The 27,348-nt window shown below is 39.7% G+C and overlaps 1 protein-coding gene across 5 annotated transcripts in view; it reads right to left on the bottom strand.

Annotated features, from left to right (window-relative positions):
• Positions 1–27,348, bottom strand: part of NPNT (nephronectin) — a 47,516-nt gene that overhangs the window by 4,155 nt on the left and 16,013 nt on the right. For 2 of the 5 annotated variants that reach the window (XM_034064872.1, XM_034064873.1), the window contains 9 exons: positions 24,939–25,031; positions 23,784–23,876; positions 20,028–20,147; positions 19,107–19,226; positions 13,947–14,081; positions 12,658–12,780; positions 10,258–10,875; positions 2,843–2,938; positions 2,360–2,458 (listed from right to left, as the gene is read on the bottom strand). In XM_034064872.1, coding sequence (XP_033920763.1) covers positions 2,360–2,458; positions 2,843–2,938; positions 10,258–10,875; positions 12,658–12,780; positions 13,947–14,081; positions 19,107–19,226; positions 20,028–20,147; positions 23,784–23,876; positions 24,939–25,031 — 1,497 coding nt within the window. The remainder of the gene's footprint in view (positions 1–2,359; positions 2,459–2,842; positions 2,939–10,257; positions 10,876–12,657; positions 12,781–13,946; positions 14,082–19,106; positions 19,227–20,027; positions 20,148–23,783; positions 23,877–24,938; positions 25,032–27,348) is intronic. The other 3 variants (XM_034064874.1, XM_034064875.1, XM_034064876.1) reach the window with 2 other exon arrangements.

Raw genomic sequence — 27,348 nt, 5'->3', positions numbered from 1 at the left:
TTGTAACAGTGTCGCCATACACAGTCCTAATTATAGGACAGAAAAATATTTTCCATTTAAATTGTCACCCTGCTACTACTCAACCAGAGCTTTATGGTTTTGAAAACTTCTTTTTGAAAGCCACCTCACACCTCAGGTGTGATTTAATGACACTGAACCAGGGCTTCTTGCACACTGAAAAGGAGAGCCAACCTTGTCTCCAATCCCCTACTACTACATAGGGTTTTAAGTTCTTCAGTCTCTGTGAGATTTAACAAAGCAAAGTACTATAGTGCTGTCTGCGGCTCCAGATCTGTGTTTGGGCATGAAGTGGGATCCGTTCGCCCAAGGAGGTGTTACAGTTTTTGGTGGTGGGGTTTTTTTTTGTGGGTATTTTTAATGCATTGGTTTTGCCTCAAGGTCATTGACTGATAAAATAAGCATAATAGAGTAATAGAGTTTAAATAACTGCACCTGTTTGTTGTAGATACAATTATATCACTACAAAAACTACTGCCTTGACTCATTAACTGCATCTGTTTCAGATAGTTACAGTGACTGAATCCAATCAATGGGAAACAGATTTAGGTAAGCACAAAGCCAACGTATGCCTGCAGGAAAAGGTCCCCTCACATCAGCATTTTCTGCATGCGAGATAAGCTTGCAAGGCTTCATTCAGCATGGCACCTTTCGAAATGCAGATTCTGATAAACCAATAAATAGCAAACTTTGAAAGGTGAAAGCAAACACTCGGGAACAAGCTGTGAAAATAAATCCTTGCAACAAGGTATTGCAGACAGGAGGGTGTGGGTGGGTGACTTCAAGGGACTCGTTTTAACAGGTTATGTCAACAGCAGCAGAACATACACAGGAAACAAAAAGCTGGGATTGTCCCTGGCTGGGAAGCAGCGCAGGAGGGGAAAAAAAAAGGCTAAAAAAAAAAAAGCCGGTTAAAATCATAGTTCTGGAACTTAACATATATTAACAGCAACTTTTGAGCACGGGTAATGAATATGCTTTGAGTGACTTTCTCAAAGTGGTTTTAAACCCATTTACCAAGAAGATGATTGGATTATGTGTGATCTTTACAAATGCGAGCCTACAAGCAGGAGACAGCTGCCTGTTATCTGCAGGAGGAAGGAGTTCTGCTCTCTGAGCCATTCCTGAGACTTTCTAAGTGTTGTAAGCAGCTCAGGAGACACTAGACCATTCCTGTGATGGGGAAGGGGCCTGTCCAGTCAGTGAAGATAGCACTTCCACTCTGCCAGCTAAACAGCCTGGAAAAGGTGCCAGGTCACCTGCTGCGGTGGCAAATGACTGTGCCATCAATGGCACTGTAGAGCAGACATCTGTGATGAGGTGGTGCATAAGGAAATGGCTCTCAGTGCCCTCACCCTCCCTCAACTTAACCTGTAATGTTTTACCGCCTGAGAGCACGTTTCCTTCCGAAGTCTGCTATCCCTCGCATAATGTAAGCATTGTGCACTTCAAAGGCTGCTCTTCTGGGTATGAAGTAATCCCATCATTATGGGGAGCCAGAGATGTGTGTCTAATTCCCAGCACAGTGGGGCAAGCTCTGCTGGGAGGAGGGCTCACAGGCAAGGACAACCAACCTCTCAGTGCCACATAGTAAAACCAGCAGGGGACAAAGTACAACCAACTTCCAGCAGTGCAGATGTGCAGTTCTGCTGGGCTACAGTGACAGAGGTGAGCAGTTACAAGTGGTTGCTGCTTTGGCTTCACCTATATCGCAAGTGGCAAGTGTGCACTGTGTCTGATGTTCACTGCAGTCCCTTTTTACCATCCCAAACATACCCAGTCTCTGCATGTGAGCACCTAACTTGTCTTCATTCCAGTTACTCAACAGTTTTCCTGTATACATGTTGCTGTAACTTGGAGTAAATTCAATAAAATCAAACTGAGAGGTTAAAGCAGAAGATTATATTTGGCAGCAGAACAAAGACTATTCCCAGCACATTCTGGGATTTTGTTAGTAATATGGAAATAATTATGTTTGTGTGGTGGTTTGAAAAATAAGCTTTGTTTCACCGTAAATAAATGTTGTTCTCTAGTCCACATTTTTTGTTCTTTTTGATTCTTTTAAGACAAATAACCTCTTACTGTATACATTTTCTATTCCTTCAGAGGCATTCCTATTGTGGAGATACCAGGTACGATAAAAGTGTAAATTCTCAATTGTTCTTTCATGTTGGGAATCCTCAGTTCTGATTTTCACACACAGAAGAGGTGGGAGTATGAAATGTATCCTAGAATTAAAGGCAACAGAAGGTGTGTGAACTCAACATAATGCGAGAACTGTCATCAGCCCAAGGCTAGGTGGTTCTTCACTACAGGATGTGATTGTACAAAGGTATCTTACCTGATGCATCTCTCACTGGCTCCCAGTGCAAATCATCCTCTTTATCCCTGATCCATCCACACAGTCCACTGTCAAAATTACAGCTGTGTACCAGCACACCTGGGCACAACAGAGAAATGAGTCAAAATCACCCTAAAAACCCCCCAAACGCAATGATTTGGCTTGTTCTGCTTTGGGAACTACAGCAATTTCACTTGTGGCTGACACCAGCAACTAAGTACAAAAATTAAATGCAGAAGAAGAAAAACTAAAACAATAAAAAGGATGCTAGTGTTGTTATTAACAATTCACACTATTTTTGTGCTAAATCTGTTAGAAAATAAAACTACAAAGGTTCATGTATGTGGTGGGTTTTTTCTTTTTACTAAAGCATAGTTTAAACAAGCGGCATAAGATGTAGGAGTCCTGTAAAAACATACAAAACCCCAAGAAATCTCAACAAATCCTAAACCCTAGGCCCTGAACACGAGACATGATCTTTACCTGGGTCATCATTTGCTTCAAATTCATCGGCAGTAATTCCTCTTTCAATTTCAAGTATTTCAAACAGATTATTGCTCACTCCAGGCTGGCGTGGAACTGTGAGAAAAGCAGGTTTCCAGAAATGAATGAGATAAAGGAGGTTAGTAACCTACTGCCTTATCTTCAATAAAAAACAGCAGAGCAGCTCTGGGCATTGTGTTTCTTGTGGAGAAGTCAATATATTTAATTATATTTGACATGAAGATTCACAAACTTTCTGCCTGTGTGATTTATGATTTCCATTCTAACATTTACCTGAGCACTGTAAAAGGTGATTCCAAATTGGATAAAGGCTCTTCAAATGAGAGCTCCTTTTTAACCGGGGAAAAAAGGAAAAAGAAAGGAAAAAGCTTTTTAACCTTGAAGCACACTATTCCCCTCCAAATGCTCTTTTAAATACAGTGATTTCTCAATAAAATAAAGCCACACTAAAGGCCTTATTCAAACTTTCTGATCCACTCACCTTTCACAGATGTTTACAGGAGAATCTCAACAAAAGTCTTGTACTTGGAGGGGCCCACATGTACACCACTGAAGGTACACCCATCTAGCTGCAAAGAATTAGAGCTCCCTAAATCCTGGTCAGGATTGCACTGAGAGCTGAGGAGGAGGGGCTCTAGTGGAAGCTGGAATTCAACTGTAATCATACTTTGTGCTTTCCAGCACAGCCTCTTTAGCTGCTGTTCTCAGCTTCTAGGAGAAGGAACCTCTCCATGGTTAACAGGCCCAGCATTCAGCAGCCAGGACAGCCTGAAGTCTAAGAGGTCTTTCTGGGAACAATGGTTGCCAAAGTCAGGTGGTAACAAAGACTTCCACTTACTTCTGAAGACCCTGTATCAGCCTGTGTCTCCAGAAACAACAAACTGACGTCATGCCTGATGGACAGCTGTCAACTAGAGATAAACAGAGAGCACTGGATAGAGCTGTCTTGGAAATTCCTCTTTTAGAGGCAGGTCTGGTGCATAATTAACAACTGTAGTAATTCAGGCATGTCCTCAGACGTTACAAACACCTCTGGCACCTAGAGTATTTGTAAGTGACATATATATTAAAAACTTGACACATTTTCCATTTGCATTGCTAAACTAAGTCTCTTCATGTCTTTATAGGCTCCTTAGGCAAGTGAGAACAAGAATTGAGATGATTTGCAATTCCAAGCTGAAATAAAAGACTTGTTTTCAGGAAATCAAATAAAAAGTAAGAAGGAACTTCTTTTGCACCAGGAGAACATGAAATAGCACCACTGCAAGAGCTCTTCTACAGGTAGGAGACAGAGGAAAACAAAAAACAAGAATTGAGGACCCCTTTGCTTTCTGGAATTAGGACAAAATAAGCAGCCTGATATAAAGGTTGACCAAATATTAATGTATTTTAAAATACTACAGGCTACAGAGCTTGAATGGAAGTTTTGTGTCATTAAATAAATAAAATGCTTGAAGTCTGTAGGAAACTGATTAACCCCTTAATATTATAGTAATTTTAAGAATCATTACATCTCTTTCTTTAAACCTTTGTGTATTTTGGATTATGTGTTTGCTGTGTGAGATATTAATGCTCACACAGCCTCAAGGACTTCAGGCTGGCTTGGGCAGTAATCACAGAATCATAGAATAGTTAGGGTTGGAAAGGACCTTCAGATCATCAAGTTCCAACCCCCCTGCCATGGGCAGGGACACCTCACACTAAATCATATCACCCAAAGCTTCATCCAACCTGGTCTTGAACACTGCCAGGGATGGAGCATTCACTACCTCCCTGGGCAACCCATTCCAGTACCTCATCACCCTAACAGTAAAGAATTTCTTCCTTATATCCAATCTAAACATCTGCTGTTTAAGTTTCAAGCCATTACCCCTTGTCCTATCACTACAGTCCCTAATGAAGAGTCCCTTCAGATAGTGGAAGGCTGCCATGTAATGGCCTGTTAATTGTTTGCAATAGTATTTTTGCTGCTTTGTTTCATGTGATTTAGTTTTTTTTTGCTTAAATGGTTAGAATTTTTAAATTAACAGGAAGAAACCTCACACGTGTGCAGTACATTCATGCACAAATACTATCATCTTCATTTCTAATGCACTGCTATTTTATACATCTGTGCACACATACAAGCATTCTCCAAATAAAAGTTGATGTATTTTCCTATAATTAAAGCTCCACAAAAAATATTTCTTCAAAACTTTTCCCTAAATTCCCCCCCAAACACTGTTGTTATGAACTTCTAGAAGAACATGTTGCAAAGCTTTAAAGCGGTCACTTCAGTGCTCGGACCCAGTTAAAGGAATGTGCACTCGATACAAAACAAGAATTACCATGAGAGATGCAGGACTCTAAATACAACTCATGTGTACACTTCTTTTTCACTGCAATAACTAATACGTTGAGTGGCGATCGTGGGAGAGAGTATTTGGCTCAATTATTTTCTGCAAGCTTTCCAAGCCCTTTCTGTGTACTTTATATAGCATATCAGTGTGCTTTTCACTTAACTTCAATGGTTTGATAAAGCTTGTTAAATATAAACTTGGCCTCTTTTTCTTGGAGAATTTTATAAGCTTTGGGAGAGCCAATACATCAACAATACCATGTTCTCAAAGTTCATGAGCTAAGTTCTTCATAGAAACACGAATGTGGGGGAGAACATTTAATAACTGCATAAGACTGCTTTCTTTTCAGTTTCTTAATCCTTTGGGAAAACAGTAGGACTTTCTTGTTTCATTTCCTCACTAATTGCTCAGTTTGGGGATGTAAGACACTGTGTGTACATGTCAAGTTATTTGTAAATACAGAATAAGCACTGTTTTGGTGCTACAAACCCAGAACAAAATGTGCAGTGCAGCTTCGTGTTAGTAATAATTATTATTAATATTAAGAATGCAGTGTTCTGCCTTACAACAATCACTGTGTTCTTACACAATTCCACTCCACACAAGAATCATGACCAAGGTTCCCATTTGTTAAAAATAACCAAAAAAGGGACAAAGATTTCTGAAGAGTTACAATTGAAAGTTGTTAAATTTCACTTCCCCCCAAAAAAACCCACAAGTGATGAGATGTCACACAGAACTAGCAGAAAATAGCTAAAAGGAAGGGTAGTCCAGAGGTCAGTCAGACTTGGTAAACAAGAATACATCCTGTGTTCCTCCAAGGAAGACACTGAGATATGCTGAGCTAAAAAGAAGGGCAACAGAGTTACACTTCACCCATTTTATCTGGATAGACGCAGTGTCCAGCGTATGTTGCCTAAACCTCCACAGCCTCTAATTTTGCAGTGGAAATTATTTCAGGAAGGGCTTTTGTGGACTGACTCACCCTTTACAGTACCATTTGCACATAAGGGGAGAGATGTGCTAGTGTGCAACCGCTCTGCAGTCCAATTTAGTATTTCTCAGGCAGTTACAAGGCTCATTAACTTTACCTAAACCAAACATCTTATGACTTGCCTTTCCAGAAGATTTTCTGAAAAGTAACCTGTGTGCTTTTCTATGAGCAGCTATTCAGGAGGTGCAAAAGTGCCAACTGGGTTCCAAGGTGACACAGCTAAAATAAGTATTCTACAGAACCTTGAATATCAGATCTAGCTGCAAGATTGACAGAAGGTGTCATTTGTACAGCTCCTAGATCTTATGGTTTAGGTCCAGATTACAAACAGAAGCAAAGTACCTATCATCTTAAATGTTTAAATATTAAGACAAATACATTTTATTAGATGTATTATTTATTTCATAAATGTCTTCTTTAATAGAAGACAAATAAAATACTATTGTAAAATGATGCCACTCTAATGGTATCAAGGAATAAAATCTCACATTCTTTGCTTTTAATATTTTCCTTTTTTTCAACAGGTTCAAGAATCACATAACTGCATTTACTGCACTAAGGACTTTTCAGTTTTTGAAAGGGGATCAGAAAGAATCAAGTTTTAATCCAATCTTTAATTTTTTAATAGCTGTTATGAGAAAAGTCTCCTAATTCCAATCTTTTCAGCTCCTTCTTAGCTTTTGGTAGCTAAGAAGGAAAGCTGCCAAACAATGATAAGGGGTTTTGTTCTTGGTATGCTGATATCTCATATTATGCTTAAAGTTTATGCTCTTCAATCTTCTCATGCAAATCCTGATGGCAGCAGAAATTCATAGTCTTATTGAGCAGTTTTTCCTATTCGTTAGAGACTTTCCCTATCTGAGTAACCAGGAAAGAGTCTTCTGTACCTCACTGTAGTTTCTGTCAGCCCTGAAATAGTTAAATATTAAGCTATTGCTGCATTCCTCCCTCCTTGCTATTCCCCCCATATCCATATCAGGAGAAGATTATCCTTGGTGCCAGATTCCACTGTCTGCATCTGACTAAGTGGTTCAAAGGCCAAGTGTAGGAATTCAATTTTCAAAAATACTCATTTTTTTGTTCTCTAAAAAGGAGCTCCTCAAAGTCACTGCAGCTTCATTAGAAAAGGGGTAAAGCATCTAAAGAAAAGCAACAACCAGTAACTTTCAAAAACTGCAAAGGCATTTAGATAACATTATCAGCATTATTATAATTTGTGCTCCTTGCAGCCACTGAACAGACCAATTTCACTGGTCCTCAACTGATTTCAAGCTGAGAAGCACATTCAAGAGTGCTCTGAAGTGAATGCTTAGGACAAATTTACTCAGCATGTGGGACTGCAGGTCAAATAACAATGGAGAAAATAAGGAGTCACCAAGGATAAGCTCAGAAAAAGGTTAAAGAATGAAAACTTAAGGTTTGAGAGATTTGATGTGGATCAGTCCTAGACCACCAAGTATGTTTGCAGGATTTGGTTTACTGTGCTAATACACAGTGCACCTACAATCCCTTTGCCGTGGATTGCCTAACAGAAGTACCACCTATGCAGATCACTACACAACGCAGCATTTACTGTCCTGCTGCTTTATCAAAGTCTGGCTAAGAGTTCAGAGCCTGAGAGAACAAAGTAGGAAGGAAGAACTTGGTTTAAAACCACAACTTCAAATACTGAGGTCTTCAGCAGATGCCAGGAGCTGAAAGATCAGAATTGATAGTGGTTGCTGGATACAGTACTCTCTGTGCTGGGTTTTGCCCATCCTTATGTGATAAAATGCTACTGTTTGTGATACAACAACTGTATCTCTGGGACACAACAGCCCTTGGCAACACATGAGGAAGCAGCCATAATTCTGAATATTGTACAAAACTGAAATCTTACTTCTCTTCCCCACAAACTCCTACAGTAACAGGATTCATTAGGTGAATTAATACCTTACTCTACAAGCAATGCTTTCCTTGACATGGTAGTACATTCTTCTGGAACAGAACTGGTTTGCACTCAGCTGTAGGTTTCACATCCTAAACAAAGGATTTTATGCACTCACTATATAAATGCCTCTGGACAGCAAGAAGGTGGGAGGGGACTAAGTGACCTAGATGATACTTTCAAAGTGGCCAGAAATTAAAAGAGTGGAAAGGAGAGAATAAGAGACAAAAGAGAGAGTAGGAATGGCATCAGCTTCATTAAGTATCACATTACTAGCATCATGCAAGCTCCTATAATCTAGAGCACAAGTGGAGTATGCCTTTAGTCACACAGTTATGTCATGCACATGTGTGTATCAAGTAAATCTTTTTCAGGGAATAGCAAAAATAATATGGGATTAATGACACATATCTATTGACTTGATCTGAGGAGCTGTCTGTCCCTGTATTACCTACTGAGGCCAGTAACAGCTGCTGGAGCTTGACCTGATGAAATCCTGCTGTATTGTGCATGAAAGCCTTTGAAGCTACGTATATCACCAACCTCAAAGGGTGGCAGCTGACCCAATTAAATAGTTGAGAAACACTTTGCAAAGATTATTTTTTGCTGTGTTTGTTATATGTACCATAATGTAAGCTTACAGTCAGAAACCAAACTTAAACCACTTCCACTTTCCTACTTCCCAAACACCCATATCTGAAGCATATGTACTGAAAGCTTTGGCTTCAAAATCTAGCCTCTAGGGACAATCCAGAAAGACTAATTGTACATGATAAGCTTCATACAGGGGATTGTTATAACTCCATGAAAACAGCTTAAAACTATCCCTCTGATTAAGAATTCAAGATAACACTTGCAACATGAGACACCTGGGAAGCGTAACGCTAGAGTCTAGAATAATTGCCACAGAATGACTGGTTCCCCTTATACTGAGTTTTAGGAGTCTTTACTATATTTCTTTTTAGAATCTTTCATAAAAATGGTTTTATACTTCTAACTGAATATAGATGGTTTAAAAAATAACCTTGGGAAAAAAAAGCACACTCCTATGAGCAGTACCAGAATTTATCTTCCCAAATTCCACATCAGCTTTTGTCTCTATTTTAAATTTACCAAACTGTCTGCAATAGATAAATGTCAACAGGGAAAACAAACTTTCTCACAAGGAACAAAAAATCTCCCTGTGTAGTAACTCATGAGAACATAGCCCAAGAAGTTACTGCACAGATGCCAAAACAACCGGAAAAACACTCCCACATTGCTCGTACACCTGCTCTGAGACAGCAAACTTTTCCTCCTACTACATCACTTCAGCAGCTTTATTGTACAACAAGCTGAAGGAGAAAGACTGATCCAATCACCCTCCCTGGCTCTAAAATTAGATGCAGAAATCGGGTGTTGAATATTTCTTGGCAGATATGTGTAACTCCTGCATATGCCAGTAATGTCTTCTGTGGCATGCACTGAAGCTGGTGTGGAAATGGTGCAGCTGATTTCAGAGAAGCTCTTAAAATGATACGTGTTCATGCTATGAAAAGCTTTACTATCTTCAGCTTTTCATGTATCTGTTTTCATAGTTACGGTCTATAAAATTAGCCTCTGTTATTTTTACACAGTTTTCCCATTGCCTAGTCATAAACATCCAAACCTATCTGAATTTATACACTACATATGATATAACAGTCTGTAGGTAATCAGACATGCTCCCATTTCTTACCACTCTTAAAGGTAAGGAAATATGCCAAGAGTGACTCCCAACTCCCTGAATTTTAATCCATTTACCATTTACAAGTTATGTTGCATTTCAATACTCTTCAGTAAGATGTCTTTAATTTCTCCAAAACGTGTGTCTGCAGGCATAATCAGGTTAACCGTTTATACAAGACAATACACTCACAAATAATCACAGGAAGAAAAGAAAAATGAAAGTTTTGGTTGAACTAATTCAGAACTTCCTCCCCACATTTTTGGTAGGTAATGAAATCATTTGTGCAGCTTTACCTTATGACCATTTTCAGTTTCATGTCTTTGTTCTCACTGATAAAGTGTTCCAAAAACCTCAAACAGTATATGCATGCTTCACCTCACTGCATCTACAATTCTAATAAATGAAAGGATATGTAAAATTACTTACTGAACACATCTCCTCGGGGTTTCTGGGGATCTACCTGGATCCTGTTGTCATCTGTAATTCCTTGGGAAGATGTAGTTTCAACGGGAATATGGGAAGGCTCTTCAGTTGTTATCAGGGGAGTTGTTTGTGGTGGTAGTGTAGGTCTTAATGTTGTAGGTTGAGGTGGTGTTGGAGGTGGAGGCCTTGTCACTGGCCTTATTGTCACCGGCACATACTTAGTGGTTGGCCTGGGTGTCGGTCGAGTTGTTGGCCTGGGTGTAGGTCGAGTTGTTGGCCTGGGTGTAGGTCGAGTTGTTGGCCTGGGTGTAGGTTGAGTTGTTGGCCTGGGTGTAGGTCGAGTCGTAGGCCTGGGTGTAGGTCGAGTCGTCGGCCTGGGTGTCGGTCGAGTCGTTGGCCTGGCTGTAGGTCGAGTCGTTGGCCTGGCTGTAGGTTGAGTCGTTGGTCTGATCACCGGTCTTTCTGTAACAACAGCAGGTACATATGGTGGTCTGAGGGGTTGCCTTGTGCCTCCAACATCAGGAATCCTATTGGTTATACCATTGTCTCCCTTAAGGAGTGTGCTGTTGCCCTTGATTATATGATATGGATCAAGTGGTTCAATCATAACATTAGGAATAACTGCAAAAAGAATCAAAATGGGACCAAAATGGACATCTGAGTCTCTCGCTTTGGAAACTTAGCAATATGTTTCATTATGACACAAGAGTCTTTGCTAAAATGATTTTTCTTCTTCTGAATGTTTCCACTACTTAGAAACATACTTTGGCATCAGCACTGCTGAATTATCACATCTGTTTAGAAAGCACTTTTCATTACACCAGTTTAGGATGATTTAGAATGGCTGAAAGCCATCCCCACCTCTTCCCAAGCATCAACTCTCTGGAAGTGTTAGCAAAACTTACCCAGAAGCACTGTTAGTAAAAACGCATGGACAGGAAGATGTGTCTTAGGCAGCCCTCTAAACTGGACAAGTTTGTACTCAGGAGCAGAGGCAAGTTTAGTAAGACTCTAGTGTTACAACTACTTTAGTTATGGATGGGCATACAGCTTTGGCTTAAGAAAGTCATCATTCAGACCTTCCCACTTCTTCTAAACTTTTCTCCTGGTCAGTAAGCATTATTCATTTTACAGAGATTAAACCTAAGCCAATAACCTTCATTTAGATCCTTCCTTTTGTCAAATACCAGAAAACTGAGTAAATGTCACTTTTTCAATCTCCATGAAGTAGAGGTGAACTGAACATGACCTACATAGCAGTGATAGTGCCTAAAGTACCATCTCACCAGTGTTTTATAAAGAAAGGACAACAAATTTTAACTTGGGTTCACAGGAGCGCTTTCTGCAGACATGAAACACAAGGACATCTGATTTGTTATTTATTATTTTCTATTTGCTTATAAGTCTTTATACATCACTGGAGATCTTAAAAGCCCCAGGAAGAACTCCAGTCACATATTTTGTATACAAGTGTTTCAAGTATAACCCACAGTTAAAATGAAGAAATACTGTTTGTGAACAATTAATTGTTTGATGATAGCAGGTTAAAAGGTTTTCTCTCTGGCCACCTGTTTATTACTGTTCTTTTGAATACCCTGCAGTTTTTACATTATGGTACATTAAAATAGAAAATGCACCTTGAAACTGTGTCCAGTAACACACATGAAGTGTCTCCATATACAATTGCAAGCACTCAGGTTGGGAAAAATCACCTTAGGCAGAACACATCACCATAACACAGCTATAGCTGAAAGAAACAAGTCAGCAATGGTACTGCTCTTCAAAGATATCAGTGAGTCACCAAAGACCAAAACCCTGGTATGAACCCAGGATTCTCAAAAAGATTAAGCAGATATCATAGAGCTGCACAGTCTGGAGGGATGACAAATGTGGGGGAGCTCCAATGCCCTATTCTGTAGAAAAGGGGTGGTTGCTTCTACCAGGAGAAAGGTGAGGAAAGGAATTTTCCAACAGGGAATTTGTCCAGAGGAATCCTCCCTTTTGGCTCTGTTCACATCTGGGGAGCAATGGGGCATGGATGAGGTGAGCAGCTGAAATGGGCCAGCTGCAGAGTGCACCTAACAACAGAGTATGAGTAATATGCACTGTTTGACCAGACCTACCCTGCTTACTCAGTTGCTCTCATCCTGAAGCAATCTCTAGAATCCAGCTGTGAATAGGGAGAGGTGAATTTCTTTCTAATTATGAAAATGTCTCAGGGAAGGGTATTTTTAACGAGGCATGCTAAGACTCAGAAAACCCTGACTACATTCCCTGGCCCCTTATCGAGTATTAAGACTAGTTAAGAGAAACTGAGCCTGATAGTGCTGTATCTCAAGAATTACAACATAGGACACATTTACTCTCAGAATTCCTTTTTTTTTTCAAAGGAGTATTACGTACGTATGCAGTTTGTTCCGTTGTCTCTGTACCCTTCTTTACACTTGCATTTGTAGGATCCTGGGATATTGTAACATCGTGAAAAACTACCACACTGATGGAGGCCAAGGGAACATTCATCTATATCTGCAACGAAAAGTTACATAAAAAATCATCTACATCAAAGAAACTTGACTTTCCCCTGCAAAACCACAGACAGTAGTATGGTCATTAGGAATATATTATTACTTTTGAAAAGTTTAATAAAACTGAATTGCTAGAGGGAAAAGGAAGATAGTCACAAATCAATGTGGTGATACAAATGTGAGTGTCAAAGGGACTATTGTGCAACACTGGTATTGCTCAGCTTATATCTTAGTATCAGTTTCAGTTATGTGGGTAGACTGCAGTTGAGATCATGAAGATCACGATTTTAATAAACACTTCTAGAGGTGACATAAGAAAAACTGAGTATAGGAATTTGTTTGCTCTTAATCACACAGGTATCAAACCGTTTTTTCATTAAATGCTTCCTCTGTTCTACATCTGTGCAGATGCTTCTACATCAAGTAGAAACTGCTTGAAACATCTCCTATGCCATTTCCATATTTGTTGTTGGTGATGAAAGCAAAATCCCCAAATTGCAGTCCTCTGCACCGAGATTTCTCTCGAAAAAATATACTTAAACAAAGAAAAAGCAATGCCCCATTGTCTCCACATGATCTTTTTTTCAGTGAAAGGATCATAACCAGTTGAGGCACTGGGAAACTACAACAATGGGATCTGGGAACATCTTTGTTGAAGGTCATACACCAGCCGCATTCCAGTCTCATGTCCAAAGACAGGTTGTTTCCTAGCCCCTGCCTCTTCCCCACCTGTCTTCAGGGGAATGAAAGTTGGGCAGCCAGGTTTGGAAGGAGGTGGGGTCTGCTCTAGCCACCTCATCTTATCTTAGACCCTGGGGCATGCTACAGTGTACATACCTAGACATAGCCTAAGCTCATACACTGTTTCAGACCCAGGACTGCCTGTGCACAGCGAAACTTGCAGGGACAAAGCCTTTGGAAAGGAATTCCTGAGGTCATCAGCTCTGCTCTCCCACTAGCTTCCACAGGAGAACCAGTTACAAAAATACATAGGCCAAATACATGCTTTATTTTTCATGGACTATTTCTATAATCCACCCATTCCTAAAATCAGGTGTAATGCAACCTAAACCAACCTGCTTCAACATTTCAAATATAGTAAGTAAACATTCTGTTTCAGTTTAGAATATGCAGCTCTATTATATGCACATAATAAGTTGTTAGTACCATGGCACTGGTATTTGCCTCCGATGTACATTAGATCAAAGCCTTTGTAACACCTGCAAATGTAGCTTCCAAAAGTATTGACGCAGTGCCTAAATTGTGGACAGATGACTCTCCCAGTAGCACATTCATCAATATCTGTGGAAAGAAAGGAACCGAATTATTTGTAATAGCAGTTAAAATACAATCTATACTGTCTAAATTAAATTAATTTCACATAATGAAAATGTAAAGAACAGGCAAAGTATTCTTTATAAGGTCTTTTTGGCTACACGGTGGCCAGTGAGCAGGGATGTCTCACCACTTCCTCTGGCTATGCCATCTCAGTTCAGCTCTTGGTCACATGCTCAAATTTTTATGCCCCCAGTGCCACCAGCCTTTACAAATGCTGTGAGTGACAAGAGATGCACTGGCATAACAAGCATTGCTACTGAATTTGGAATGCTTGCTCTATGCTCTTGTCAACTTGGTACCCTTCTTCTTGGAGAGGAGACGTTCTTCAATACCCCACGGAATGCACAAAAGCTTCTTCAAGGCCTCTAAACACTCTTCCTTGAAACTTTAATGGTATTTGTCTGAAGAAAAGATATTTTTTGTTATTTCTCTAGCTTTCTTTTGTCCCATCAAGCCCTGCCCAGTTATAAAGGCAGCACCTGCATTTACAGGCAAGGAATAATAATAAAAACTATGGCAGTAATATATTTGCTGAAACATGACTGGAATATTGGTCCTGTAGTGCAGATCATACAGGCATATTCAAAGTACATCACCCTGCTGCAGAAAGTGGTTCATGTTTTTAATATCTCAGGTGTCCCTAATCCATGACCTGACTATCAGGAAATCTTCATCTGCTCAGGACTTGCTCTAAACACAGAGAACCCAAGCTAATGCCAGGGGTGCAGTATTTCTGAGTCTCCCACCAATTATCTGCCACAGGCAAAATGCTTTTTGAGTACATGCTCTTTGCAATCTCTTACCCTGCACAGTGCCTGCATTGTAGCAGACCCCCCTCTCACAGGGAAGTTGGCTAACTAGGTGACTTTAACACCTCTCTGAGGTGCTGAGATACACAGCTCCCCTTTGCCCTGTCAGTGGGTCCTAGCAGGACCTGAAGCAGTGCTTCAGCAAGCAACATCCAGGCAAGGACAGAGGAGTGGAAAGACACAGGTGATGTTCAGTAAAAGTTTGGTGCCCCTCATCTCCCAGAAGCCACTGCTCTTTATGCTGACTAAGAAGCCAAGCAGAGGCCCAGGGAGCAGCTGATGCTCACCAAGTGCTGCTTTCATGGTCTGGAAAACTCTCAGATGAGGTCAGGCTGATAGACAAAAGCTGCCTGAGCTACCACTCATTTTGTAGCGCTTGTAAAGCTGAACCCTGCTGAGTGCTTAAATCCTAATTCTTTACTGAGGCAGAGACCTGCCATGCACGGCTGCCTCTGACGCACGCCACTCCTGACGTCTGTTGGTTATCTACAGGGCACAGTTCAAGCCTTTGCTCTGCAGCTCTATCAGGCTCTTGATCTATGCAGAAGCAAGGTTTTCTCCATGCAATTCTTTTCCCAAAAGGAGCACTTCAGCTGCAGGTGTCAAGAGTGCAAAACAAAGCTGAGTGATTGATGTCCTGCTACTTGTTTAAGAGGCCCGAACAAGGCAGAGAGAAGCCTGAGTTTCTTGCACTGCAGAGAACAAACATTACCACAAACCTGCCAGTTGCTTAGGGGTAGCTACTCAAGACAGGGGAGATGTAGCTTCAAAATTTCCAAAGCTGTGTTTCCCACAGCCAAGAGAAGTGACCTAAAGCCATGAATCACTGGCTAGATGGGCTTGCCCAGTGGCTCCTGCTGGCACTGTCCCACTTCACATGAAGAATTACTGAGTACAGCAACGATTCATCCCCTGAGCTCCCATGCTCCTGGCTTAGCAGAGTGCTTTGACATAGTAGCTCTCCTTTACTCTCCATAGAGAGTACTTTTGCAATGCTGTGGTAGAGGCCTGAATGAGAAAGAAAACACGGCCAGTACTGGGCATCTCTCCACATGCCTGAATGTCCCTATAAATCTGCCTCTTGATTTGCATTTATTAGTGTTTTAGTCTTTGAGTACTTTATTAACAGTTGTACAAATCCTACTGTGTTTCTCAGTGCCATCTGATTTACAAGCCATGATTTTCTACCCTTTATTAAAATGTTATTTCAAGGCTGCAAATTTCAGACTTGTGATTACTGTTTAGTTGGGGCTCTTTGCTGGGGCTTTTGTTTTCTTTAAACCACAACTTCAAAAAACAATCTAGTAAGAACAAGATTAGCTGCTGAATAGACATCATGGCAGGGATTATGTTCTTTCAAACCAAATGTAGCTTGTCTGTCTTCCCTCTGTACATACTCACACTTATGCAAATTCCCAAAGGGCAAAAGTATGTTAGATGTTAAGAGCACTGTAGTGGTACTGTGTAATTTTCTCAGCAGTTACACATCCTAAAGATACAGGACTGAACTGCTAACCAATACACTGTTGAAAACTGACACAAAAGTAGTAGAGAATAGAACAGCGTACCCCTTGCATTTATTATGAGAGGTGTGTGGATGCTCGTTACTAGTGGAAAAAAACACTTTTCAATCATTAGCTAGAAGATGGTATTCAAGTGTTTATAAATTGGTCTCCTGCAGTTCTCAGATATTCAGATACTCTCAGATACAGTGACTGTGGCTTCTTTCATTCAAGTCAATGGACCCATGCAAATTCACACCTGGACACAAATGGTGTAAGGCTGTTTGTCTGCTGCAACATGCTGTGGCTCGTACCTGCTTCCTAAGAAAACCAGGGCATGAAGGAGTGATTTGTATTCTCATCATCTCAGCCTGGACTACCACAGAGGTGCACGCCCAGATTTAGAGCCAGGGAACCATTCCAAAGGCACATAATGCAGGCAGCACCTAATGAATGTGATGGTCAGTGCTCAACAAAGAAGCCAAATTACAAAGTCTTGCTTCTCTTTTGCTGTGACTATGACCATATTACCAACACAAATATTAAACAACTATAAGATTGATTTTAATATAGTAATTTAAAGCCATATTTTTGTCTTTACACAAACAAAACAACTAGTAAAAATTTATTTTACAGTAAGAATAATTATTTTCAGTCCTCAGAATCTCAGATTTTCTGAAAATGTGTAAACTGCTTGATTTCATTAAATGAAAATCCCAATCCAAAAAGCTGGCAACACTAATTGATTTGTTGATTCAAGAGTCAATTAGTCAGTTAACCCATTTTTTAACTAAGTACTTTGCTGGATTATTTTTCAATTCATTGCTTAGTTTATGTGATTTACCTTCACAGTTATATTGTTTTGTGGCTTTTTACTGATTGTCTCGAGGGAACTTGTCAACAACAGAATGATCAGCATGGGTTAAACTAAGAATAGAATAATGCCTAGAGGAATTTCCACCTGTGCTAAAAATAAGCATTACATTCCCAGCTGTCTTTCAGACTCTCCTCAAACAAGGATTTTATGAGTTGCAGCCAATGCACACTTCAGGTTTTTTTACCATCATCTACACTTCTGTTTGTATTGCAGCAATATCCAGACCCTCGCTGGAGCTGACAACCTCCCCAGCAGGGATGGGCTTGTACACATGTGAGGAAAAGGCACAGTTAACAGTCCCAGATAGCTTCAAGTCTTGGAGTTATTTACTACAACTCAAACTTGAGAGAGAACAAAAAGAGTGTATGTCACAGTGGCTTCCTACCAAAAATGTGAGTAGATCATGTTATGACCGATGAAAAAGAGTCAGACACCTCCTCCTGTGACTACTTTCTCTGCATTGTACAAGGCTGCTCTGAAGCTTTTTTGGGAACTTTTAAAAACTAGTTTATGAGCTCAATCTAAATGATGCACACCCAACTAAATGTGGATACACTGGTTCTTCACCTTTCTGGACGAAAAAAGTATTTTTAAAAACTACACTGAAGAACTGAAATGGCTTCATAAAGCTGGTTTGAGTGCCAGTCTTCGGTATTGAAAGCGCATTTTATTTCAAAGTATGAAGCTAGCCTGAATATAAAAGTGAGAAAATGGATCTTGGAAGTATTTTTCTGTTAAATTCCTGTACTTGATATAACTTCCTTGAGCTTGTAGTTAAATCATTCAACTCACTATGGCATGGCACAAGCCTCTTCAAAGATCTCTACCATGCCAAACATGCACTCTAGAAAGCCTCTGACTTAGAGCTGAACCTGCTCCTAACAGCAGAAGATCTAGAATCCGTCCCCTGCTCTGCCAACAAATTCTTGGTCAGCATGGGTCAGCCACTTGGCGAACCACCACCTCCCCTATAGACTGCCATGATATCGACATAGATGATTAGGGCATCCACATTCTCTTATATTCTTTCAGTCCAAATGTTGTTACTGGCTATGGAACTGTAGCACTGCATAAGATATAAACAATAAAATCACTGGAGCATCATATCCACTCAGGATGTATAGTTAATGACTAATGAAATCACATGTCACACTGTTCTTCAGACCATAGTAGAGTGTGGCACAATACACTCCGATTAATCATAAGCACCTTTTCCATGTTCGTGAACGTGGGAAAAAAACATTTCACCTTCAGACAGTCTGAATTCCTGAGTTTATTTTAATCTGGAGCTTTCACAGTATGCAAGAAAGGCAGTAGCTTCAATCCCATTAATACTGGGAGTGTACATGGACCTTCACCTTATCCAAGAGTAATCTCAATGATTAACACAAACCCTCCACTCCCTGAGCCTAGGCACCACCCTGTTGGGTATGGGGGGGAAATGACTTCCCCATTCCTCTTTTTTTTTAATGCAGGCTGGTATTTTGGAGTCTCTATTAGAAACAGTTTAAAATGACCCAGTGACAAGAGTGGTAAGGGCCGACAGCTTGGATACCAAGCAGCCTGTGAGGGTTTTAAGCAGTCAGTGAAACTTGCAGGACTGTAGGTAAGCACTGGTGAACTCTGACAGAGAGCACCTGAGCAACATACCTGTCCCAGTTTTCATTAATAGTATCTTTAAACTGCACGTATTATGCATGCTAAATATATCTATCTGATAAACTCTCTTGAACTGCATTCAGTGTAAAGATAAAAACATTTTGGAGAAAAAAAGAAAATTAACCTACATATGATCACCTACCTATGCAAGTCCTGCCATCAGGCCCTAGCTGTAGTCCTGGAGACGGACAGCGGCAGCGCACTTCCCCTTTCAGCACATCACAGCCATACTGACAGTTTGCCATCAAGCAAGAAAGGGCATCTGGGGGAAAACGTATTTAGATAAGGGCTCTGATCAGTACCAGAAAATGACTGAAAACTTCAGAGAATTAAGACATCATTTAATTACGACAAAAGTGGGGAAATGCTTGTTGAATGTGACAGGTATCCATTCAGGCTTTAAAGAGCAAACACATACTTAGTAAATTTCTACTTTCCACAAATTGCACCTCTAGGGGGAAGAAATACAATTAATAAAATCACCACAATTGTAGCATATTCCTCATGCAATGCAGCTCCCATAAGGAACATGAAACCTCCGTACTGCCATTTTAAAATAGGAGTATTCCCACTTAGAAGTAATTTCTCTCCCCTTCTCTCTGTCCAAACACTCAAAATAACCACTTTCATGGGAGCAAGTAGGAACCTGATCTCCAGCAAGACAACAGTACAATATTGTACCAGTCAAACAGCCAACATCTGCAGCTTTAATGATTTTACATTCATAAGAGCATAATACACCAGAGCTGCAGATGTCTTGCCGCAATGAAAACTGCAAGCACTTGTCCCTGAAGGCCAATTAACATGATTTACAGCACTAATACTACACCCGGAAGAATGCTTCTGGGGAAACTTGTAATAAAACTAATAAAATCAAAATATTTGCTCTTGTTTTGTTCAGCCTAATTTCATTAGAAAAAAAAGGAGGTTCATCTTGTGCAACCGCCTAATTTCCAGCAAGATTAGTCTTTTACTCATCTTCATTTCATAAAAGTTTCCCAGGGAAACTCAAGCAGGGGTCTTGAGGAGCTCGGAAAAAAGCAAGCAACAAGCCTTGCCGTACTCGAGCACGTTCCATCTGGCATAAGCATGTAGCCGTTCAGACAGTAGCACTTGTAGCTGCCGTAGGTATTCATACACCGGTGTTTGCATGGCCGCGGCTTTAGTCCACACTCATTTAGATCTAAAATGAAGGGTACGAGGGGAGGGGTGGGAAAAGAAAACATACAAAGTATGTGTGACAAAACTACTAGTTCAAGTTCATGAGGAAAGAACTAAAAATGTGGCAATAAGCTTTTTATATGCAGTCCAGCTGGTAGTAAGTGTCCAGAACATCCTGCAAGAAGCACTTTGCAGCCCTCCTGCTAAGTGGTGTATTTTCTATTTCACAGATATCCTTTCACAAATGACAGTATATGCATTAAACACCAACAGAAGTGTCATTAAGGAATGCACAAGCTCAGTCTGCCCACATCTTGCCACTATTCACATTGATGCCATGTTCAGGACCAGCCAGAACTGTGGAGAAAGAGGAAGGAGAAAGCAAATGTCACTGCTGCAATCACTATCAGTGACTCTGATAGTGATTCAGTGATTCTCTATCATGCTTCAAAATTAGTTGCAGAGGAAGGTAGGAAAGCTGATGCTAACCTACTTTAAATGATCTTACAGTGAAAAGTTATTCCTTACCATCAAGAAAATACTGAAAAAACCCACCTGGTATCAGTGATATTTGTCAAGGAGTGCCCATGAAGGTTATTACAATTTAATACAGAGTTCACAACTTAAACTGAAAGTATTCAGCCTACAATTTTCATATTAGTAGACAAGGCTTCTAACAAGAAGTAAAGATTGAGTGAGGATTTCCTTCAGAATTCTCTTCCGAGAATACATGTTGGGTTTCTCTGAATAAACCAGAATGATCTGTTACTTAGTTATTTGTGTGCTGATGAGTAAAGATGGCAAAAAAGGTGAAAATAATAAATCTGCTCATAAATCCAGCTATCAAGTACTTAAACAACTGTGTTACCAGCCCTCATCTCCAATATTGCACAATGCTGTCTGGAGGTCTGTTACAGTAAGGGAGTCTCTGTTAGTTCCAGGAATTTTCCAGAGAGCCATCTCCACTATTAAGCACTTTCTCACCAAGCAATACTTTACAAACTAAATGAGTAACAGAGCTAAGTATAAAATACTTAACTAAAAGCAGGGACAGAGTGAGGAAAGGGAATGCTGAAATTAAGCTGACAGAGCAGGAATTTAACAGTGCCTGGGCTAATTTCTAGTGCTTACATCCCACTGCAAGTCAGATCCTAAGTTTAGATACTCCTGAAGACTTTACCCTTAAGAACTGTCTTGTGCTTATTTCAGAGCCACAATCACAGATTTGAAGTTGACACTGATAAGAATTTATGACTGTTCTCAATGTGCTGTCTTGCATATAGTATAGATTGCATTATGAGCCTTAAATAATTGTATCTTTCTATAGAACTCTGGATACTACACCACCATCTGGTATGAAATATTTTTAGTACAGAAATGAAAGCTCTGGAACTGACAAATAGACACCTATTAGTAACATACTGTGAGAATAACCTGCTATTAAAAAGTATCAGGATATCACATCACATGCTCTCTGTGGAATTTTGACTGAATTTCTATTGCCTTCGCTTCATTCTCTTTCCGCCTGTGAACAAATGCTGTTACCTCAGCTTCTGACTCTGATTCACATCTTCATAACCATGCTGAAAATAAAATGCCTGTGCCATGAAAAAGTTAAAATTTTTAACCTTGGCTGAGGTAACGGAAAGCTGAGGTCACAAGGCAGCAGAAATAGGCGGTTAGCACACCACCACTTAAACCCAAACCTCGTGGGTCATGGGTTTTCAATTTTGCCTTTGAAATGAGCTATCGAGAGAATGCTGGTTTTAACCTTACAGAGTCAAATGAATGCTATTGTTTAGGAAAACAAATACTGGAAGTGCTGTGGCTGCTTAAAAGAGAAGGCAGCCTGCAAATAGGTGTGTTAAGAGCATATTGCTCAGCCCATCTTATTTTCCCCAAAATGCAATTTTTCTTCTTTTCACCAGCACAGATAGGCACATATTTGGAAAGTGCATGACAAGTATCACTCAGTTTCCTAGGAGGCACATTGTGTGATTAGGTCCTACTAGTTCTATGTAAAGGCCTGTATGAAAATGCTGTCAGCTCTCTTGATCCACCCCCAAGCACCCATAATCTCTAACAGTGTGCTTCCCTAAAAAGAATCGGGATGCACTGCACGTGGACTGGGAGAGTGCCAAAACATTCCTGCGATGTATATACTCTCTTAGTTTGTGTGTTTCCCATTCCTTAAGTAAGGTCTGTTTTTTCAAGAACAGGTTCAGGCTAATGTTAGCAGTCAAAAAAATGAGCCATAGCAACATACCGCTTGAACACTCTCTTCACTTATCAATTAGGTACTTCAAGCAATGTCTATAAAGACATCTCAGTATAAATGTCTGTGTGTCAAAAGATGAAATAAGAAAACAGCAGAAGCTGCCTCAAAAAAACCCCTGAAATCTAAAATGTATACACTCAAAGGGTAATAACATTTTTACATCATTTTTCTCTAAAATAAAATACAATTTTTTAAGTCCCTTATTATCTTCACACTGGAAATTTAAATATAAGGCCCAGCACTACTAAAAGTTTAACCAAACTATTTAATTTCCTTGCAGGAACATCCATTCACTGTACAACACCTGAGAATTTAATCGTTCAGCCACTTAAATTCCCATGTTGCCCACACGTTTACAGTCAATGCAAAACCAGCATTCTTAACTTCAAAACAGCATAAGACAGTACATAAAAGTAAACTGACTGTTGTGGGCACGATGGAAAGCAGGTCTACAGCATAAGTGCATGCTGCTGAGCACAAGTATTTTAGTTTTAAAGAAATTAAATGAAAATGTGAATGCAGAGAAAGAACCAGACTGCTGTGCTGGCAAATTTCGATGCGACTTCTTTGACTACTGTGTGGCACCACACATGATTTCTGATAATGAATTACTTCAGTGCACCCCTGACAATGGCAGGCTTATTCCTAGGAAGATGCAATACACTCTGCCGTCTTCTTTAATTAGCTTCTGCAGAAGACTCCAGCACTCAGATCTTTTCTGCCTTTTCCTGCCTATTCGCTAACTCGGATCAGACAACACAGAAGTCAAATGTTCAATATGAAATTCACTCAGACTTTGAAAATAGAAAACCAAGTATGAGAAGCCAAGTTAAAAAATTGAACTGTTATCACCATACTATAAACAGTATGGCTTTCATTTCCAGCCACTATCATTACACTACCATGTCAAATTTATGAGAGACTTGTATCATCCTAAGAGTTTTGTTCACATCATTTAGTCTGATTAATCAACAGTTGCTAAATGCAGTTTAACAACCCTTGTTTCTTCAACTTCCAGCTTTATGTAAATCACAGCTTTGTATTTATCTAACTGATAAACAATCTCCATCACTCTCTCTTTACAGAGAAACTCAAAAACGAACAAAAAATACAGCCCCTGAAAGAAGAGCAGAAGAAAGAAACAAAAGCAAGTTACAACCACGAGTATGGTGGAGAGTCAAGCCTTTGCAGAACATGGGCACACAGCATCAAGGAAATACAGTCAGTTATTTGCTCTGCATGCCAATGACGCTATAGGTTCAGCTTCTGCATCACAGCCATCGGTCTATTAGCGTCCAAACCCTTTGCAAGAAATTGTACTAGTGTTTCAAGCCGTGCAGGTAGAAGGAGCACGCCACCTGAAATACAGCACCATCTCACCCCTTGATCCTATATTTCTTGCATGATGATCCAGGGGGCGGAACAGACGTGCTTCACTGCTGTGACCAGGTGGACTTGTATACAGCTGCTCATCTTTACAGAATGGGAAGAAGGCATAATAAAAATGAAATTACCAGATCTTTGTAATATGCATTACTTCACCATTAAGAAGGAAAAAAAACAACCAAACAAAAAAATCCTCACCCCCTTCTCAAAAAAAAAATTCAAAATATATATATATGTATGTACAAAAATCTTAAGTGCTAACTTGACAGCTGGCACTAACAAGCGTTAACTTCTGAGTGACCCAAAGGGAGATCTAGATTGCCACAGCAGCATCATCACCGTCAGGGTTCAACAGTTCTCCTGTGAGGCTGGGCTCTTCTCTTGGATTGATCCCTGGAATACGGCTTAATCCGTGAGGCCCATGAACAGATGAGATGTAAAGCTTGTTCATCAGTGCTTGCAGTCTATGCATTTCACCAAGAACTTGAGCATACTTCACAGCCCAGCAAAATTCACACAGTTTAGAAAGCCTCACATCTCTGCAGGGATACTCCAACATTTCCTCTGCCAACACTATTACTTTCTGCTATTACAAATTATTATTCTAGAACAGAAATGAGAAATGTGGCCCGTGGACTGAACAGAATGGGTACTATATGAAAAAGGCATAACAACATAGGTCACGCTTACCATCTGCAATTTGAACTTCCTCCCAGAAAAAGCAAATTCTGCATCCACTACTGCACTTTCAGGTCTCATCCTAACATGGAACTGGCACACAGCAAGAACACATACCCTGACCCCAAGCACAGCTCAAAGGTCTCACTAGATAATAAAATAGCTATAGGCTGTAGCCACCTGAACTGATGTATATTTGGGACACTACAGTCAGCAGGCACCTCAGAAAGTTCATGCACACCTACTAGGGCAATTTTGCCACCAATACCATGCAAGCATATTTGATCAACAGTGCCTAAAAGGCTTCTTTTAATCATTTATCACCATGCTCTTTTCCCTCCTTATCATTTAGTGGAAAGCAAAGAGTTTAGTTCAAGACCATAGCTTCCAGCAATTTTTACAGCATCCTGTTGACATTGTTAAAATAATTAGTTCATATTCAAAACTCTTTCTTGGACATCATTTTCTTACCTTGGTTGCAGGTTTTTCCAGTGTATCCCGGGTGGCACTTGCACTTGTTTGGCCCAACACATTCACCATGTTTGCATCCCGGCTGGCATATAGCTGTGAACAGAGGAAGACTAATTATTCTTCCACTCCAGATGTGGCTGACAGGGCTTTAGTTTGAAACAAATGGCAACAACCTAACAAATCATACCATTTATGTTCCTCCCTTCAGCATCATTAAATGATCTTTAAATACTACTGTTCAATCATCAGGTGATCTTTCAAAAGTAACCACTGCCCCAACACACATGGGAAGAGCAAGATGCTTCTTAGTAGTCTATTTTGTACAATACTACATTGTGCTGTTTCTGGGATATTAAACCCTTTTAATATCTTATCAGCAAGTAGGCACTGTACCTTCACTTGCATTCTCTTGTATATATATACTATGGCTCATGACATTAAATTTGGGAAACCTGGAATACACCCCAGCTATATAGAAAATGTGTATATCAATGTCAGGCAACATACAAAAAAAGCCATAGTTCAGTCACTGATAGGCAGTAGCACAGATTCCAGGATTCACTGTTTTCTTCTATGACTACAAGGCAACACTCTTTACCCCCTTATTAAGCAAGTTTTGCCTGAATTTCTCCCTTTTGTCTGCTTGGATTCTGGCACGGGAATGACTTTTTTCTTTTGGAGTCAAAAAGGCCTAGGTAAAAATGAAAGCAATACTGATTGCAATATGCTGCTTTATCACGGCACACATCCAAGTCACCTCTCAGAACATTTTAAGCATTTATAACCCAACCTGCTGTAGAGATCTAGTCTCAGACTGGGAAGTTATGATCTATGCTGCGTCCAGAATCAAATTTGCCAGGTAATTTCTAATTCCCCAAATGGAGCATAAATACAGAACTCCACCAAATAATAATCAGGAAGCCATTTTTGATACCTCTTTCAATAGAACACAAAAATTCAAACCAAACTTTTAAAACTCTAATGATAAAACAATCATTGCTTCTAAATAAATATAATTCATGCACAAATGTATTTATAGATGCAGGATTAGCTAACAGGAATAATTTCAGAATGCAACGAGTCCTGCATAACTCTGGAAACTATTTTACAGCTGAAAATTTTAAACAGCATTTCCAAGTCTTTTTTATTAGAAATATCTCTTTATTGCTAAATGTACTGTTCAACTTACTGGAAAATGAAAGTATTTACTGTGCTGTAGAATGTTGTTTATCACTAGATGACAAAATACAGATGCAAAATTCTGGTGAGCTTACTATTTAAGCGAGATGGACACGAATTAGACAGAAATCAGAGGGTGGCATAACTTGAACACTCTGTAATCAGGACTTACTATTTACCCTGGCTTTCAGTTCATTTTCTAAACTAAGAGCATCGTTTGAAATTTGCAAAGTAACTAACTAGATCCAGCTGTAATATTAATTAACCTGACAACAGGCTGTATCATATAACTGGATGTACTAAGGATGTAATTTAACAGAAAACTGCCAGAAGGCACTCAAAAATGTAACTTGCATTCTAGCCAAGTTGTTCAACAGGATTGAATTAAACAAAATTAAAACACAAAGAAGAAATTAGTTCTGGTTGTGGAAGAACTATGCAAACACATCTCTGATGGTCTCAAATCTTTTCCATAAAATTCAAAGCATCCAGAATCAGCAGTTCCCACAAACACATGCACGGAAGCATCTACTAGCTTAGGCATTTGCTCCAGTTTTCAGACTGCATTTGCCCTTTACTATCAGGGCATTTCTTTATTTAAACATTACAGATATACAGATATGTATATATGACCAGGTTTATCCCCTGAGGAAAGAAAACCTTGTTTTAAATCTCTAGCACTGCTCTTGATGCATCTTCATAACACAATGGTGCAGTCTCTTTCTGAAAACTATTTTAAGGGAATATCTTAAAAGATAGAGGGGGATGTTTCTAGTTAATGCAAGAAATTTGTTTTTCCCCAATAAACACTGTCCAGCAACAAAGAAACGGGATTCAGTTTCAGAAACACCTCTCAGTTAAATGGTTAGGAATAGGGGCTGCTTACACTAGTAATACGTATGTTTCAAAAAGTATACCCTTGGGTAACGCACAGATTTGACTGAAGAGCAACTGATACATCACGAAAAACTTCTAGAACATTGTACTTGGAAACAATGACTGCTTTTTTTAATCACTATAGTTACAAACAGAAAAACAAAGATCTTTGTGTAAGAGCTCATTATCACTGATGTCTTCCTCACATCATAGACTCAAGTCCAATTAGAACTGGTGGCAGCAAAATTAAGACTATGAAGACCCAACTTCAGAACTTTGAAGTCACTGGGGGAAAAGAAAAAGATGTGATCTAAAGTACAGAGAAACAGAAATTACTACAATATGTTTTCGAAAG

The sequence above is a fragment of the Melopsittacus undulatus genome, chromosome 7, assembly GCF_012275295.1.
Source record: "Melopsittacus undulatus isolate bMelUnd1 chromosome 7, bMelUnd1.mat.Z, whole genome shotgun sequence".
NCBI lineage: Eukaryota > Metazoa > Chordata > Aves > Psittaciformes > Psittaculidae > Melopsittacus > Melopsittacus undulatus.
The sequence above is the reverse complement of the archived record's forward strand: the minus strand, read 5'-3'. Positions and strand labels throughout refer to the sequence as shown.